Genomic DNA, 18,405 nt, shown 5'->3' with positions numbered 1-18,405 from the left:
GGAATAGTCAAATTTTTTATCAAGTTTTACTGAAATTTCATTTCAACGACTATTCCGACTACGAAAAGCGAGTTTTCTCTTACAAAACACATGGATTCCTTGAAATAAAAGTTTCTGAAGGTTTCAATGTGTGTAAATCATTTGACAGTCAGGTATTATTTAAAAATATATTTTTTTTCTGTACAATTTTTGTGGTATAAGTTTAACATATATATTTTGTATTTTATATAACTGTAAATATATTTTTATTACAATATTTTTGTGACGTATTTAACAAAAATTACACTTCGATGGATCCGTTACTATACATTTTATTTCTGAACATGCTCCATACTTGACTAACAGTTAATTAACGAAGGAAACTTTTCGGGATGTCTATCGAACTCACGTGGAAAACGAGAGGAATGTGAAAGGAGCGAAAAGGACGAGACGCAGAAGAGGAGCCGGTTAATACCTTCGGAACTCTGCTAACAAATTGCGGAAACGAGTTCGGATTATTATCGACGATTTTCCTGAAACTTCCTGAGTGGCGTTGAAATCGTTGTACAGAGTTAGGATACCAATGGGATTCATTGTGAAATTTATTCGTATTAAACACAATGGTGTATATCTTATGGCATACAACTGAGCGCTCTTATAAATAATACGATTTTGTGGATATACAATGCTTGCGAGATGAATACGCATGGTAAATGAAAATGACAACTTTGCGAACAAACGTGTTTTTTTTAGATCTCGATTCTCTAACAAAATTTTTCTAAGTTGAAAAAATTGATTTTATATAAAATTTCAAGTTGAACACTTTACGAGAAGAACCAGGCATTCAAATTTTCGCAAACATCTCACTTTTCTTTATCTATTTCGATTATCAGCATAAACTGTGCGAAACCATAAATTGCGCAAGAAGTTCAACAGAAAAGAATAGAATTCTGCATCAATAACGCAAACTTTCAATATAAAATTTCAGCCGGATATATATTGCTAAATATTAATGATATCCGGTTATCCAATCGGATAGTAAAGAAGTACCGGATAATACTGGATACCAATGCATCCCCACTTGTCAATTAATCCTAAAAGCTCTACAATATTCGATGCGTTATATTAAATATATATATATATATATATATACATTTTTGCACCCAAGAAATATCAATTTATAATAAGTATTTTTGAGAATTGCGCTTGTAACGCAATGGCATTAAATAATATACGGTATACAGTTGTACATGTATTTATAAAAAAAACGAAGATTCATTTAATTTTTTTCCATACAAAAAAGAAATATTTAAATACTCGTAAAACATTTCCTTCATCTTTGCAAAAATTACAAACAAATGTCCAAGTTTTGGAATTATTATCTTAATCGCGGTATTACCACAATCGTTCGTAAAAACAATAGTACATTACGAGAGAACACATCACGAAGGTTGAGGTTTCTTCGGTAGCATTGTAACAAGTTCTAACTGGAGACTCCGTGGAATATCAAGATGAAAAGCCTGCGAATCGTACGTAAGACAGTTTTTGATGACTCTCAGTGATAATTGCTGTAGAGTAAACATCGGTAGCACGATGTACACGTTGGTCCTCTCGATTCTTTGCGGCAGTTTGTCTTGCGTAACACCACGGTACTGGAGAAACCACGGCGCCGGAAAGAAAACATCACGCTGGCCCACCAAATACCTGTTTCGTTTTGCCCTAGTCATTATTAATCCGTCTATTTTGATGCCAATATTTCGAAAATATTTCGTACTCTGTGGACTAACGGACGAATGTCATATAAAATATTTTACTAATCTCTTGATAATCTCTATTAGAAATACAAATGGATTAATGGATTATAATCCATAAAAACCTAAACTTTATAGAGATAAAACAATTTGAGCAATTAGGCAGATATAAAATAATGCAGCTAAAATCTAGAAATATGGATAATATATTATATCCTTTCCTTTTGTAGCATTTTAAGAAACAAATTGTGGCAATAAAAGTTGTTTTCAAAGTAATAGACTGAATCTTTTTATGATCTATCTTTATGGATTATCTTTTTATGATCATGATTGCAAATTATGATCATAAACTATAATAGTGCAAACTATGATTACCCATAATTCAGAAATAGTTCATTGCACACGGATTATTATTGATATAATATCGGCGAACAAATGATCATTGTCATTACACATACCTGTCGCCCGTTTCTTTATTGACGAAAATCCACGGATGCGTATAAAACGTGTTTATTTCCCTGTAGTCCCCAGATGACAGATCGCCATAATCAATTGCCTGCCCTTGATAATCCATCCAGTATAAAGTAATAGTATGAGGTGTTGTATTAATAAATCTGACGAAGGATTCGTGTTGACTGTTGAGTGACCGAAATACCGGTCCCCGCTGTTGATTTTCATCCATTTTGCGATTTTTATCCGTCCGCTTCCTCTTCTTATATTTGTAATGGAATTTCGAGTCTTTACTAATCTCGCTTTCTTCTTTCGCCACAAGAACTGGAATTAAAGATTACGAAAGAAAGTTAATTAAACGGCGGCATTGTATATGAGCTCGATAAATGTAAAAACCGTTTTATCTAAATTCTTATTGGGAAATATTTTAATTTTCTTATTTATATATTTTTCCTCTTTTTACAAACAAACTATGTGTGTGTCATCGAATATGTTACAGATTAATATCTTTATATAAATCTGCGCTTTCAATTTGGCAAACAGAATTTTTTTTAATCGCTGTATTTCGTTTCTCGGACTAAAAAAAAAATGTATCGATGACCAATAATCTCCTTAAAGCTTTCATTTGCCTTTCAACATTTTTGACAAACTAAATCGAATCCCTCAGGGAAAAGGTGATATGAAATACACGAAAATCTAGTTTGTCATGGCTAAACAAGCCCATATACATCTATGAAAATCGATTTATCAAGCACGACTGCATCGCTAGAATTTGAGAAACGAGAGAAAACGGTAAGGAAAATCGATTGCGTCGCAAATCAAATCCAATTCGAATGAAAAGATATTCCACTATGACTCGCGTAGTATTGAAACATCTAATTTTAAATCCAAACAGGAAATATCTTAATCAAAGTATTATCAATAAAGTATTATTAATTAGTAATAAAGTAGAAAATGGAGGAAATTATTATTTGGTATTCATTCATCTTCTCTTCGAAACAAATCAATTTTGGAGACGAAAAACGGCAGGAATTAAGTTCAACACTTAATATACGTGTATATCATATTAGATAAAATTGTATAAAAATATAAAGAAGTCAATAACAATTATTAATTGTATATATGACAACTTAATGTTGCGTGCGTTGCATAAAAAATTGTATATAATGACTCATGAAATATTAACTGAATTTATCTAGCTTCGAAAATTTAAAAGAAAAGTTTTTTTTAAGAAAGAAAAAATCTTTTAAATTATTGAGGCTAGATAAATTCTGTTAATATTTTATGAATCATTATATACGATTTTTGTATGTCTTTTATATATATAATAAATTCGTAATATATAATGACATCGAAGATCCGCTTATAACGCACGCGACATTAAATCCGCTTAGAGAACGCGTAAGAACTAATTAGTTGCGCGAATGATTAGCTGCGACAACGAGCGCAAAGGCGGAGAATCGAGTGAAGCATTTGCGATTTCAGTGGAGTTCCAAAGAGTCTCAAAGAGCTTCTAGAGACGATTACAAGGAGAGAGAGAGAGAGAGAAAATGGCACGTTTTCCAGGATCGTAAATAGACGAACACAGACGTTCCCATCTGCTGTAACTTGCATTTTCACCCTTCGGCGTTCCGTAAAATCAAGCAATCCGTTAGAGACGATCCACGCTCTCGATGGCTTACAAAATAGCGAAACAATGCCGACAAACGTCGAAACTCCATTACAGCTTTTTGCAGAGGCAAGCAGGCAAGAGAGTAGATACATACGAGCAGAATTTCTCTGATATATAGGTATTATGTACGAACTTTTGTGCGCGATTGTGCATTCTCGTCGTGTTTCAACTTCTGGAATTAGCCCGGTTGAGAAAACCTTAAAATTATCAAACGATTTTATAATGATTAAGTGTCGTTTAGGTCATAAAAAAATTTATAATGAATAATTACACAATTAAATCAGATCTATTTGTGATTTCCGTTTTATTAGATTATATTCATGAGATCCGATTTATCGACATTTTTTATCCTGTATAATCCGTGCGATTTAATCGCGACGCTATCAATGAATAAAATGGTAGCTGCTTCGACCAAAGTTCAACAAAAGCACCAATAAGAAGGAAAAGTTCTCCGAGTTTTGTCGATTTTCGGAAATTGATTCGCGATTCGAAATGTGACGCGCCATAGTCAGAATTAGCGACGACATGGAGAGCGAGATTTACGTCCGCAGAGTTCCGGCAATAAGAAGTTATTCCGTATATCTTGCGAGATTTATCGTGACGACTCTTTCTCGCGGGATACGAAGTTTCGGCGGAAGTTTCATCCGTACCTGAATTCGAAAATTATGCCTGTATATCATAAAGGTAATCGTGTCTCGCCCATCTTATTTCATCGGATCAATTTTATTTGAATATGCACGAGTAAAATATAAATCAGCAATTACGATTAATAAATACACTTATCAAATTAAATAATCAATTTTTGTTCAATTAAAATATCAAGCTTTTCCAACCTGATATCTTGCACCAAGATAAATTGATTATTATTGAATAAATGCAGACATTACGTTTCTTGTTATTAAGATATTCAAGAAATCGATATTTGAATCCGATTTCAAAATCTAAATTACCGCATCAGGACCAGAATATATTTGTCAGACTAAGGATACAAGATTCAGATGGTATCACAGAAATACAAGCAGTAAAAACATTATTTAGTATACAGAAGCGTTAATTTAATACTGATAATTAATTTAATACTGACGATTATAATATAATAATACGAGTTACATCGATATAGGCTACATTATGTAGAGGAAAGTCACCAATACCGACATAGCACTTTGTTTTTAGACAATATTTCTTAAACAAAAGGTAAAAATACAATTTCAAAAACATAAATACAAAGTAAAAAGTGTCTTCTATCAGATAGTATAAGCAACTTTTATAATACTGTTTGCAATTTTGCAATAATTAAGTTTTTCGTAAATTATGCAAAAATGAGCGTCTGATAAAATGGACTCGTCAATTTTGCAATAATTAAGTTTTTCGTAAGTTATGCAAAAATGAGCGTCTGATAAAATGGGCTCGAAAACTGACATAGTAGGCAATAATACCAACATTCCTATTCTACATATAAATAAAGATATATCCTATTCTGTAAAGAAAACTAATTTATGAAACTATAAACATTTAAAATGACATAATATTATCAATAATACAGTCACTATTATTTTAATTACGCAATTTGCAAAAGAACACTTTTGCAACTTTTAAGAATTTTCTTCTCGGATCCATAGAATAGGTTTTTAGCTAATTTGATATAGAAATAAGTCACAAATATATGAATTATGAGTTTGTACTTCTTTAATTAGCTAAACAGATCATGATTTTATTAGTATTAATAAAGTGCAATAGTTAGTTTCTAAGAAATAAGGGGGTGTCACTTTAGGAGACCTATGTCAGTATCGGCAACTTTCCTCTAAGTTAAGTCAATTAACATGATAATTCCTTTTATATCTCGCGATTAATATTGAGATGTCGTTGAAGTATAGAAGTACAGAAATAGGACGACTGGAATTCTTCATAGAAACACGTTTGCCCGGTTGAATTTATATTTTATCGCCGGCACGCGAATCTGCCGCAAAAATTCTGTAACAACTAAATTACTCCGCCGGGAGAAATATTTCTGCGAGCTGGAGCCCTTCGTGCGCAGCGTTGTGAAATTTTCTGGGGACTCTCAAAAGCGAAAATAGCGTTCATGCAGGAATCTGAACATGGTGATGCCAAACATACTGTAAAAGCGTAAAAAAAGGGGGGAAAAACTGAGCGAGGCGTTACATTAATTCGCATTTTTGGTGACGAACCCCGCGGTTTTACTCGTTCCAAGTGACACACGTGCTCTTTTTACTCTCATTTTTTGCGTACCCTTTGAAAATATTTCGCTGAAAAAAAATTGGACAGATTCGCCGCTTTGACAGGTTCCGATTACCTTAAAAATATAATAAACGACAAGCGCTTTGTGCTTGCATGATGAATTGATCAACTTGCGGGACCGGTCAAAAAATTGGCTTTTACTGTAAAAAATAATTTTTCTGAAAAGTCTTTCGCATGATATTCGATCTACAGGATGACTGCGATGCGTAATAAATAATATTTCGAGCTTGCAATTAACAATGCATTAAAGCGGTAAGAGATTTAAGTGGTAATCCATCCATCTCCCTTTTTCATATCTCAAGATAAGAAGGTGAGTGCATTACTGTCGATCGCCTCCGGTTTTTTGCTATTTGGCTGTTCCCTAATCATACTGATGGATAGAGTCTCTTAGAAAGCTGATAGGGATTAAACTGACTAAAGACTTGCGCCACTCGCGTCGCTCTAATTCACATTTAAAATCATTGTGTGGTGATTTACGCGATAATTTATACTCTCGCGGAAATCGAGATAAAAGCATTTTATGCGAATATTTCGTATTAAACCTGGTACGCGATACCGCATTCCCTTTGATATGAATTTCATTCAATTGTACGATGATATTTGTCGATAACGATTAACAAGCTGAAAGAATAATGTGACCAACATTCTCATGAAAGGATATTTTACGAATAATGATCAAATTACGTATACACTTTTCCATTTACTTTCTATTTTAACATTTTAACAATGCAATTGAAATATATATCAGCGATACGATCAAATACGTTCTATTACTTAAACGCTTCTCCCCGGAAGACAAAAAGAGAGAGAAATGTGAAACTATACTGATTCATCTTTAAATCTTTCATTAGATATAATTTTATTCGCCTAATTCCGTTTAAAAGTAGAGTAAATCACATTTCAGTCACTTCGATATGAAGAATCGAGAGAGAAAAGGGATATACATTATTAATGTAGGGTTGACATTTTATCTGAATGCTGCACTCCTGGCCGCACAGATAATTAGAAAGTACGCAAGCGAGAAATCAAACTGCTTATTTCGTCTACCCATGCCGTAACCAGAGATTGCCAGAGACAGGCGGAAAACGTCATTGTAATTCGTCTGGCAATTCGTAACTAATTCCGCAAAATCGCCATAAGCACAAAGAGCTACGGCAATGTTCCGACGAGAGAGTTCTCTCTTGCCTAACGAAATCTCGTTTACTACGGCAGAGAGACGATCACTGCACGTTACAGCGCGCTAAATAAACGCGTTGAACCCGTGTAGTCGAAGTGAGTCGATAATTAGACCGCTCTCAGACAGATGCGATAATTATTTGCAATGTTTACGTTATATTATTCTCGTTGCAGTTAGACATCACGAATTTTCCCCAATTATCGTATACTCATAATAAAAAACTCGATATTCATCAAGAAATTACAATAATATTTTTCGTAAAATCCATTAATCGAGTAATTTAAATGATTATCTTTTTTTTGTTCATTACAAGGTGAATTAGAACTTACTCATACATAAATTGCGAAAATCCAACGAAATTGGACATCGATTAAACTCACGAATTTCCGGTCAGGCGAAAGAGAGCGAGAGAGAGAGAGAGAGAGAGAGAGACTATTGATATATCTATTTGCACGAAAGCGAACCTGATAGATTTATCCTATCAAACGGAAACGATATATATATTTGATAAACTAACACGGAAGATGTAGCGATATCCAATAAACCTCAAGAACGTTCGGCAATTCGGCTGTCATGGAGAACGATAAGATATATCTCGTTTCCTTTGTAAAATAGTCATGTAAAGGCAATCGTGATAAAATATTGGTAAAATAAATCTTTCTAAATGTATGTCACGCATAATTTTAAAAACTATACGGACGCATTTGTTATTCGCAAATGAAAATTGGATGTTTCAGCGACAAAACCGAGATGTAACTTATACGTTACATGAGATTTAGAGTTAATAAAGTCAACGAGGTAATTCTATCGTAAGGAATAAGAACGTACTCGTACGATTCCGAGCACGATTCAGTCCAACTGGCATCAGTAATTTCCTCGTTCGCTTGGTTCGCTCGACAGATGTATGCACAGTCGTCTGCAGCGAGAAGGCGGCGCAATATTGAGGTTTACAGCCTCGTCAAGTATTTACTTAGGCCGAGCTAGAGACGTGCAGGGAGAAACAGAAACCGCGCGAGACGCGAACCGAGAACGAATACTTTATTATAGCGCCGCGTGCCGTCAGTCCTGAAATTACAAAGGGACCGCGCACCGTTGAACAGCTTGATACACAGCACGCCGGGTACACAACGAAAATAAACCTTACGACTCTCATCTCGAGCTCTCTTTAAAATTTACTCTCTAAAGCGGGGTCTACAATAGAAGTCGAAGCAGTCGTAGAGTCTTAAGTCGTAGAAAATTAACCAATCGCAGTAGAATATGAGAAGAATAATCAACTATGATTGGTCAATTTTCTACGGCTTAAGACCCTACGACTGCTACGACTTCTATTGTAGATCCCGCATAACTCTCTTAGAGTGAACATTGAACCAGTCTTTGAAAAAGAATATGAGAATATTTTCACCCTTTTGGGTGAAAATAAAAAAGAGTGGCAAATTTTCACTCTTTTGGAATGAGATTCCCTCCAAGGAACGAAATCTTACTCTAAAAAAAGGAATCAGATTTCATTCCTTTGGAGTGAATCTTACTCCAAACGAATAAAATCTCACTTCAAAAGAATGAAAATTTCCTCTCTTTTTTCAAGGTAAAAATATTTTCACCCCTTTTTCAAAGACTGGCTCAATTTTCAATCTTTTGAAGTGAGATTTCACTCTAAGAGATTTAGAGAGTACTTTTGTTCAAGTAGGAGTATTTTTCTTTCATAAGATTTTTATGTACATAGACACTGTTCAACATATAAAGTCTCTCCTATCATAATACATATTTCAAAGATTTTTTTCGCGCACATTGCCATTGGCAAAATTTACATAGCACATCAGAATTTGGAGTAAATTGAGGTGACCAAAAATCACTTCAATTTATTATTACACTCCAATTTACTAAAAATCCTGATTTAGGTGTATAGTCTACGTGAATTTTGCGCTAATTCATCGTGTTAACCGTGAAAAATCTTCAAGGTATGTACTATGTGGCACATCAGAGAGAAAAAGTGACTTTTTATCAAGCAGTATAATTAATCAAGAAATATAATTTATCACTAATAAATTATTAATTTAAAACTTGGCGTTTATTAATAAAAGCTAATCGATCATATATTATCTTCTCGCTGGCAAACATCATTTTAGAATTTAATGTTTTTGGTGAAAATGATGGAAAGCCGCGGTTTGTTTATGCCGAACGAAAATCTTGGTTCAAAAATAAAATTTCAAATATTCCGATTTAACTAAAATGTTAGTTTAATTTCAAGATTTAATTTAGCCAAGGTGAATCTAATCATAATGATGTTTGGAAAACGGAGTAACTGTATAAAAAGATAAAATGTATACTTTTTTGCGATAGATTTCTACCGTGGAAGTGGCGATAATGTTGATCAGATGAGATTTACGCTGTTCAAAATGCCATTGCATTCTGTTACCATTCGTTTACTACCGGAGACGTACCGATGATCTATGCTGTCGATTACACTGGTAATTTCAAGCACGTACTCGCGTCCCGCTTTGTGGGTGTCCACAAAGGTTGGCAAACAAACGAGAACGCCTATTGTATATCGATTGTGTCGGTATCGATCGCGAGGACAATGGGGGTAATTGAGCATGCACATTATGACCACTGGATATTCAAATCCAGCAATCATTTCGGAATAAAAATGAAAGCGAGAGAGTGAAGACTCTTTTTAATTCGATTTTCTTAGGTCCGATTACACCAATGTTACTTTGATTTTTTAAACGCTTAAAACTTTTATTTTCTCTCTTTAAAGCCGAGGGAGAGGGAGAGATAAAGAGAGTAACACGTTGGTGCAATCGGGCCTTAGACTGTGTTTTTTACATCTTCTCTTATTCTCTCTCTAAATAAAAATAGTTTTACGTTCTTGCATTGATGATGAAAACATAGAAATTCGTGAACGAAAAGAATTATTTTATAAAAAAAAAAAGAACATATCAATAAATAAACCGGCTTTTCGGTCAGGAAACTAAAATATTTAGAAAATCAAATGATATTTTTATGGAGCCACGATGGGAATGCACTCTCGATGCCGACGTGGATTTGGGGAAGGACGGGACGAAAACAACTTTTCGCAATGGAAAAGGCAGGTGGTCGCCTCCATTAATGGAGATCGAATCTGCTCACGAGTTTTCTAATGAGAATCCCATGTGAGAACAAGCCATTGTTATTCGAGCAGAATGAAAACGAACGACGCGCCTTTTTCTTGTCAGCGCAGCCACTCGACCACCATTTTTTTTCCATTCAAAGCGGCCGCTCTTCGCTTTTTTCGTTTTACAATCAAGCTAAAACTACGCATTTTTAATAGAAACTCAATTACAAATTTATCTATTAAACAGTATGTTAGCTTGATGAAAAACTTTTAACAATTACACATTAACGTTGAACTTATAATTATTAACCCTTACCGTACCATCTACAATTTGGTGCCTCATCCATACCATCAAGGGTCACTTCAAATCTCTTAATTTTTTTCATCTCTTCAAAATAATTTAAAAAATCTCTAAAAATTCACCAACATACTTTCAACTTTCTAGAATAAATATTGACTCTTTATTTTGGAAAATAAATAAAATGTAGTATAATTTATAATTACCGAAAGACTCAAAGAAACTTGTACGAACAGGAATCGCTCGGTCACTAGTTACCCATATTAGTACGGTAAGGGTTAAAATACTAAAAAATATATTTTTTTAAATATGGTATCTATAGTTCTAAAATTACTAAATAATTATTATATGTAATTGCACAGTATTTTGCCAATAAAACTATCTATTTCTTAATAAACATAGAAAAAAATAAGTGATTAAATAATTTTTTATTTTCTGCAAAATCTCATAATTATCTTATAATCCGTGATTATATATTTAAAGAAAAGCAACGGACAAAATTTATTGTCGCATTATTCGAATATAAACAGTGATTTAATATCAATGAACTAGTCGCGCACATCATCCACGTTTAATTATCATACGTATAACGTACTAATGCAGTTATTAGCAGACACCAGGGCTTTGATCATTATCCGGAATTACCCGGAAACGCGACCTGTATTCACACAGTAAAATCATTCCATTCGCGAGAATAAAAGAAAGAAATGGTCGGCTAATGGCGCACATATTGCGTAACATCAACCATCTATACACGACAAAACAAATATCTGCGTCGGACCGTGCCACGAGAAAAGCGTCCGGAATTCCATTAATAAAATTTCACTTGTCATAGAGGATGTACAGAAATACCGTTGGCTCTTTTTAACGTTCAAATATAGGTTACATGGACAAAAAAACCAGAAAGACATATAGTTTTCGAAAATTGGTATTTTTCTGAAAGAAAAAAACATTCCACAGTATTCAATAAATTCCATGAAATTCAATAGCAACACACGTTTCCGTATGAAGTTCCATTAATTCTATTAATTCTCCAAGGTATTTCCATATTTTCCTATTTCATATAGCTTTTACAATTCCGCACGATGCTTTGACAGGTCGATGTGCAGCTCGGCGTCGCGCGCTGCATCGCGAGTGCGTTCGCTTCGCGAAGTCGGCAAACCGCGGAATTTACGGTGGCTTCAATTCACGGCAAACAGCATGTAATCCTTGCGCTGTTTGCGCTCGAAGCCCCGAGGGCAAATAAGGGAAGGCAGGGGAGGATTACGAGCAGGTACGAACGAGAAGTCGTCGGTTAGGGGGAGAGAGGGAAGATAGCGTGATCCCCAGCTTTACGCATGCAACGTGAGATTCTCCCGCAACGTCGTTGTCCTTGTCGTCGTCATCCTCGCTACGCTTCCGTAATCGCGCCCGTCGTCTCGCAACACGTAAATTTTGCCCTTTTAATGCTGTTCGCAATTAGTCACGTACCTACGCATACTCTTACGTGGTATGCAAACGTAGTGGCAGACTCGGGACGGGGCTTAATGAAATGCGTCGTATAAAAAGTAACGTTACCGCGAGAGCAATGTACTAAGCAAAAGGAGTTCAACTATTTAAAAGTGCAAGAAAATAATGTCTTTTTACCGAGTTATCAAATTTCTAGCTTCGAAGTTATATATATTACATTTAACATATTACAGATAAAATATTCGTAAGTGGAATAATTTAATACGCGCAGAAATATGTCTGGACTTGTAAAAAATTATAAACCTGAAAAATAACAATTTTGATTATCATAAAGAGTCGCGTTTTAATTAAAGTTTTAATTAAAGTTAAAATATTTAATTAACGTTTAAATATTTAATTAAAGTTAAAAATATTAATCCGAATTAAAATTAAAATCTTTATTGAAGGATTATCCTATATATATATATATGAATACGTAAATTAGAATGTTTCATTTTCATATGAAAGACGTTTTCATATTAAATAAAAGTAATATCAAAAATATCCAAGAAAGATCTCAAAAGTTGCTTTAAACGTCGATTCGAAACTGCCTCGTCTATCATCTTTCCTTTTTCATTTCCTTTCTTGTCTTACGATGGCCATGAGATGAATTCTGATTTGATCTCCTATAAATATGCTACACGATATGTTGCACGTGAGTTTAATGCTTTCGAGTTAACTGTTATATATCGGTAAAAGAAGCATCAGTCCTGATAGTTTTTCAAGAAAAACCGATCACGATATAAAACTACATAAACAAAATTGTGTAAAAAAATTATGGTCTTATCCATCGTGGGCGTATCATTTCTCTACTTTATGTGATATATATATAAAAGAATGAGTTCTTTATCGTGTTATATCATCAGAAAAATTCTTTGACAACATAAATTTGAGAAAGAATGAGAAGTTAATGAGCGTAATGTATCACGGGCTGAAACTCGGTCATTTCAGAAGTATAATCGGAAAGGCGATGAAAATAGCTCCTGCAAAGTGTTTCGAGAAATTATTTTAAGTAGCAACCTGGTTGCGCAATGGATTCATGCATATTCAGGCGCGTGAGACGCCGGATTATGCGGCAAGCGTAAAGTATTACACTTATGATTATTCAATAGAAACTGCGAAATCCAGTTTATTGCTCGAGTTAAGGGACCCCTTGTCGAGACTCATAGAACTTTAAGTCAATGCTTATCAAACTCTCCGCAACAAGACGAAGGAAGTCTTGTAATATATAATGAGCCTTTCGTTATCCCAAAATAGTTAAACTTGGCTGGGATAGGAGCTTTGTACAGGACGGGCGTCCCGTTTTGCAATACCGCTCGCAGCGCTTTGCGAACTGTGCGAACATCCTTAGCGCAATTAATTCCCTTCCTGCTACAAAACAGATGACGTGGGTATGCCACGCGTACAGAAAGAGCAGGTTTATCTTAACGTTGTCGTAAATCCCTTGATCGATCACTCGAGGCGGACTCGACAAGATGACGGTTTATACGTAAGCGAGAGAAAGCCGCGTAACAGATACAAAGAAAAGATGCAATTTACGACAGGTTCTTCTCCACAATCTCTATTTTCTGAAAAGGATCCTATTTCGCGCCGATCCTCTCCTTCCGAAGGAGGAAGCAGGACTTCCGGGAATTTGGACAAATCGGCCGTTATTTCTATCATCCGCTCGAAAACGATCTTCAAAGCTCGCCCGTTGAACAGACGCTGTCTATTCAACGACAGAGTTTTCCCGCTTTATTCTACTTCTTCCCGACTAAATTATGTGGTCCTTATTCTATGGACCCATAATATTGCGATAAAATTACGATAAAATGTTGCATGCAAAAATGAATCGTGAAATTAGTGAAATATATTATAATTAATTATTTAAACCATCACAAAGACAAGTGTTTTGTTTCTTTCATATCGGACATAATTATCTATCTATAAGATAGAATTGCTTGTTATTGTTTAGGTACTGTAAGCTATTGCCATGTAACATGTCTAATGTAATCATTTGACAACTGAAAATATGTGAGAAAAATCAAGAGTAGTCGAAATGAAAACATAATTTAGTGATAATTTAGTTCATCAGAAGTAAGTTACGGTATATAAGCCCTCCTATCATCTCTCCTTAGAATTTCGAAACAGCTTAAGAAGATCGATGCAGTCTCTACGGAAATCACGATTGCTAATTACGAGCGAGATTATGACTCGCGAATAAAGAAGCGATAGGAACATAAATTACTTTCGTGTCCCCGTAATCCTATAATGCCGGTAAAGATTAAAAAAAAGAGCAGAAAACTGAAAGACAGAAGAAAAGATTCTGCTTCTCGAGGAGGAAATGCACCAATACGATAGCAATGAAAAAGACACCAGGCGTACTTGAGCCCTCCGCGAAATTTCTGGCATAGACGCACTGCAGAGTACTTGACTCGATTATGAAAATGTACTTTCCCTCTGCTCTCTACGCTTCCACGCCAACGCCGACATCGACGACGAGGATGGCGATGACGGTGTCCTTTTCCTGTTGTTTCAATGTCTCTTTGATCGCGATATAAATGTCGAGGAGTCGCAATATAGAGAATCTCTCTCAGACCGCTCAGACATCTCCCAAATTGAATTACGCTGGTTTATCTTACATTCAGTCGATTGGCTGCTCATTAACTTGTCGCACCGCGTACTATTTCGACAAGCATGTAGGACGACTCGCTATTGACACACGAAATGTCGACGTCATAGACCCTATTTAGATTTCGATGGAAACTCATGATAGAGAAACGCGATTTGTTTCCATAGTTAGTTATATATCAATAATGGCAAAGTTTAAAAATGTTTCCCACGTCCCGGACAAATAATAACATCGACTGTTTCAAATCCAGCGTACTCATTTACATTTAATAGGCTATCGAACATCCCCCCGCCCATTACAAATCACGTGCAATTACACGTTACATTTTGATCCAGACCGACCCTGCATGTTTAATTACTTCATGTTATATATGTAATCATTATTTTCAGTCGGAATTCGCGAAGAAAATATTACACGATCCGCAGAACGCATTATGTAAAACGAATTAATTTATGTGTGTGTTAATTATAATAATATATAACAGAAGAGATTGCGTGTAGGGCAATATGAGAGAAAAGGAAATATGTTGTTAAAAAAGGATACGTTGTTTAGTTTTTATCATGTTCACAACATTATTACGAAATTTTACAACGGATATTCTCCGACATGCGCTTACGACGCGCGCCGAGGGGATAACCACTTAATGTAATCTTGGGACAGAAGTCCTCGAAATCATTATAAAATTCATATGAAATCTCTACGTATAATCCGATAATTACATATGCAACCACGAGAAATTATTGTATAATATTAAAATTAATTAAATAAAATCGTATATTTTATCAAATTAGGAGACCGGAGTCAGTTGACTATAGGGGTAAGTAGCATAATCGGGGCTATATTAAAAACAAAACACGCGAGAAACGTGTCTGAACACGCAGCAACGACCGCTAAGTAACATCTTGTTGCAAACACATCTATGATAGAAATTATGCCACAATTTTAAAAAACCATACACTTAAGTAAATATTTTTATTCTTAAAGTTTATGTTTTACAATCGTATATGATTGTCTGAGATATTTGATTTCTACTTAGATAGTAAGTGTAGTTCTTACTTAATAGTCCAACAGATTTTTTTTTGTTTATGTGCCTTTGTTATCGTATATTGTTAATGTTTTTAAAAAATGAATGGATGGGGATAGTAGACTAACCAGAGCATAGAACTGTATGACTCATTTAATGATGACTCTTATAATACTTACTTAAAATTTTATTCTTGTGGCGACTCGCCACTAGAGGTCCACGGGACTCACTCGGTTCGCGTAAGCACCGCGCCGCGCGAATTCCCTTTAAATACACGGAAAAAAAATTTTACTTGTTTCAAGAAAAAATTATTTGATTCAAGAAAATAATTTTCTCAAATAGTCCCTAGCAGGCATTTAAAATTAATTTATGAAACAATTTTCTCGTTACTAGTAAATATTTTTGGTAACCAAGAAATTGCTTTTTGAAATAAAAATTATATTTTATAAAAAGTAATCAATGTACGATTTCTAATACTCATGTCATAAATTTAAGAAAAATGTTCTCTTATTAACAACAATCAGATTCAAGTAATGACATTTATTAGATTTAATAAAATAATTTTCTACTGACAAGTAATTGTGCTTTAATTAGAATAAAATATTTTCTCCATTGATAAATTATTTGCTTCAGAATAATATTTTACTAGAACAAAAAACAAATTTATTGTAGCAAGTAATTAATTCTTTCAATCAATAAATTACAGTTCAAGAAAATATGTTTACTTGAAACAAGTAAATTTTTTTTCTGTGTAGAATATCTCATTCTGGATTCATTCCGGGTGTCTAAGACAAGTCCCACACTACATCGCCTTACTGATGAGTCTAGTAGTGTGGGACCAGGACGAAACACTGCGGCCGACCACAAAGCTTCGAGTCAGGCCTCTTCCTTAGTGGACATTTCCACATTCCTTTAAAGAGATTTTCCTCAGTGGTAAATGTTATAAGTTTATTTCCCTCATGTCCAATCTCGAAAACTAGGCTCATTCGACGTATTTTTGCACGAAATGAACAAATTTTGCAAAAAGAAGCATTGCTTTGCCCTGCGAATGTTTGTGTCTAAAATATTTTTATAAAAGTTTTATTAATATGTAGCTAAAGATGTAGCTTAAAATACATTAATCTTTATTTTAATAACCTTAATCGAATTACCCCGGTCCCGGGGCTAGTTGAATCAAATGGAATGCATTAGAAAAATGTATTTTTTTCTCATATTATCAGTGTTTCCTCTTATTATTAAAATATTATTAGGTAGTCAAATGTATGTACAATAGTAACTGGTATAAAATTCATTTTTTCGATAAGTCTCTTAATTTCGTCTGTAAAAATTGGAAACTGAAAAATGAGGCTATTAATCCAGATCTCCCCTATTTCATATGTAGTGAAAAAAATTATTTGTAATCAGATGAAATCATATGAAGTCATGTAATCTGCGGAACAATATTTCAGCTAGCGGTTACCCCCTCGACGCGCGCATCCCTCTCACGTAAAAATTCCCTCGGCGCGTTTGGGAGCGCATCCTTGATTAAGGAAAGCGACGTAACGGGATAAGGATATTAAGTGGAACGAATTAACAATGCGGCAGCCGTCGGTTTACGTGTATACCGTAAGCTCGAAAACTTCGTGCATTCCGGTTGCACACGGAAAGTTTGCGCGTGGAAAGCTCGCGGCGGAGCGCCGTATTACGACACGTTAAGTCGGTATTACCGTTTTCATATATATAGTCCCACGCGTACCGCTTTTCCTTTTTACGGTCAAACCCAAGCTGACGCGCAAAAAAAAAAAACGGAAGAAATCGCGCGGCGGACATGGTCTCCCACGAGAGTAGAAACCGGAGGAAATTTCCGAAGTATTCGAATATCTGCGAGCGAAAACCAACCCATTCTTGTCATCGTTATTCCCGAAGAAGATAAAAGTGGAGGAAGTAAAGGAAAGTAAAAGTATCGATGAAAATCGACAATAGGCCTGTTCTTTTTAATTGAGCTTTCTTGAAGAGTTCATCTTTCGTCTTTTCCTTTTCATATTCACGGTTCAAATTCATAATGTCAAATTATTCGAGTTATTTTTAATCATTTCTATAAATCGCCACTATAATACATCGTTCATTTAATTAAAACAATAGAAACAATTCAACTCAAGAAAATATAAAGACTCAAATTTAATTATTATTTACTACATGCATAACATTAATATGGATGCTGTTTACTTTGAGATTAACCAAAGAAATTGATTTATATTGTGACGCATATGGAAGTTAAAAATAACAAAATGTTATTTAACTCAAAAGGTTGGGCTGCCATTATTCCTTTGATATCTAATAGTGTTGGAGAGAAAAAGAGAAAAGCTGACTGTGCAAGAAGTTCAGATAAAAAGAACAGACCTAATAATGCGAATAATGCGCCTCGGTTCTATCGCGTGAAATATCTGTTATGAGTGTGCGTGAAAGTGAACAAGAAACAAATACACAGACATGCAATCAAATTGATTTAAAAATCCCATCATATCGTTTCAAGTAAATCTAACTGAACGCCAATGAGAACGTTCCGTTTGCATTATAGCTGCGAGCTGCGACGAGCGAATTGATGAAACTGTTTAACAACGAAAACTCT

The 18,405-nt window shown here is 34.7% G+C and overlaps 1 protein-coding gene across 2 annotated transcripts in view; it reads right to left on the bottom strand.

Moving 5' to 3' along the window:
• Positions 1-1,316: 1,316 nt before the first annotated feature.
• Positions 1,317-18,405, bottom strand: part of LOC108762902 (von Hippel-Lindau disease tumor suppressor) — a 57,952-nt gene continuing 40,863 nt past the window's right edge. The window contains exons 2-3 of one of the 2 annotated variants that reach the window (XM_018510151.1): positions 2,189-2,504; positions 1,317-1,761 (exon numbers count right to left, since the gene is read on the bottom strand). In XM_018510151.1, the coding sequence (XP_018365653.1) occupies positions 1,422-1,761; positions 2,189-2,412 (564 nt within the window). In that variant the 5' untranslated portion in view covers positions 2,413-2,504 and the 3' untranslated portion in view covers positions 1,317-1,421. The remainder of the gene's footprint in view (positions 1,762-2,188; positions 2,505-18,405) is intronic. The other variant, XM_018510152.1, reaches the window with a different exon arrangement.

The sequence above is a fragment of the Trachymyrmex cornetzi genome, unplaced genomic scaffold, assembly GCF_001594075.2.
Source record: "Trachymyrmex cornetzi isolate Tcor2-1 unplaced genomic scaffold, Tcor1.1 scaffold325, whole genome shotgun sequence".
NCBI classification, from domain to species: domain Eukaryota; kingdom Metazoa; phylum Arthropoda; class Insecta; order Hymenoptera; family Formicidae; genus Trachymyrmex; species Trachymyrmex cornetzi.
Note: the sequence above shows the minus strand (reverse complement) of the source record. Positions and strands in the feature narration are given on the sequence as shown.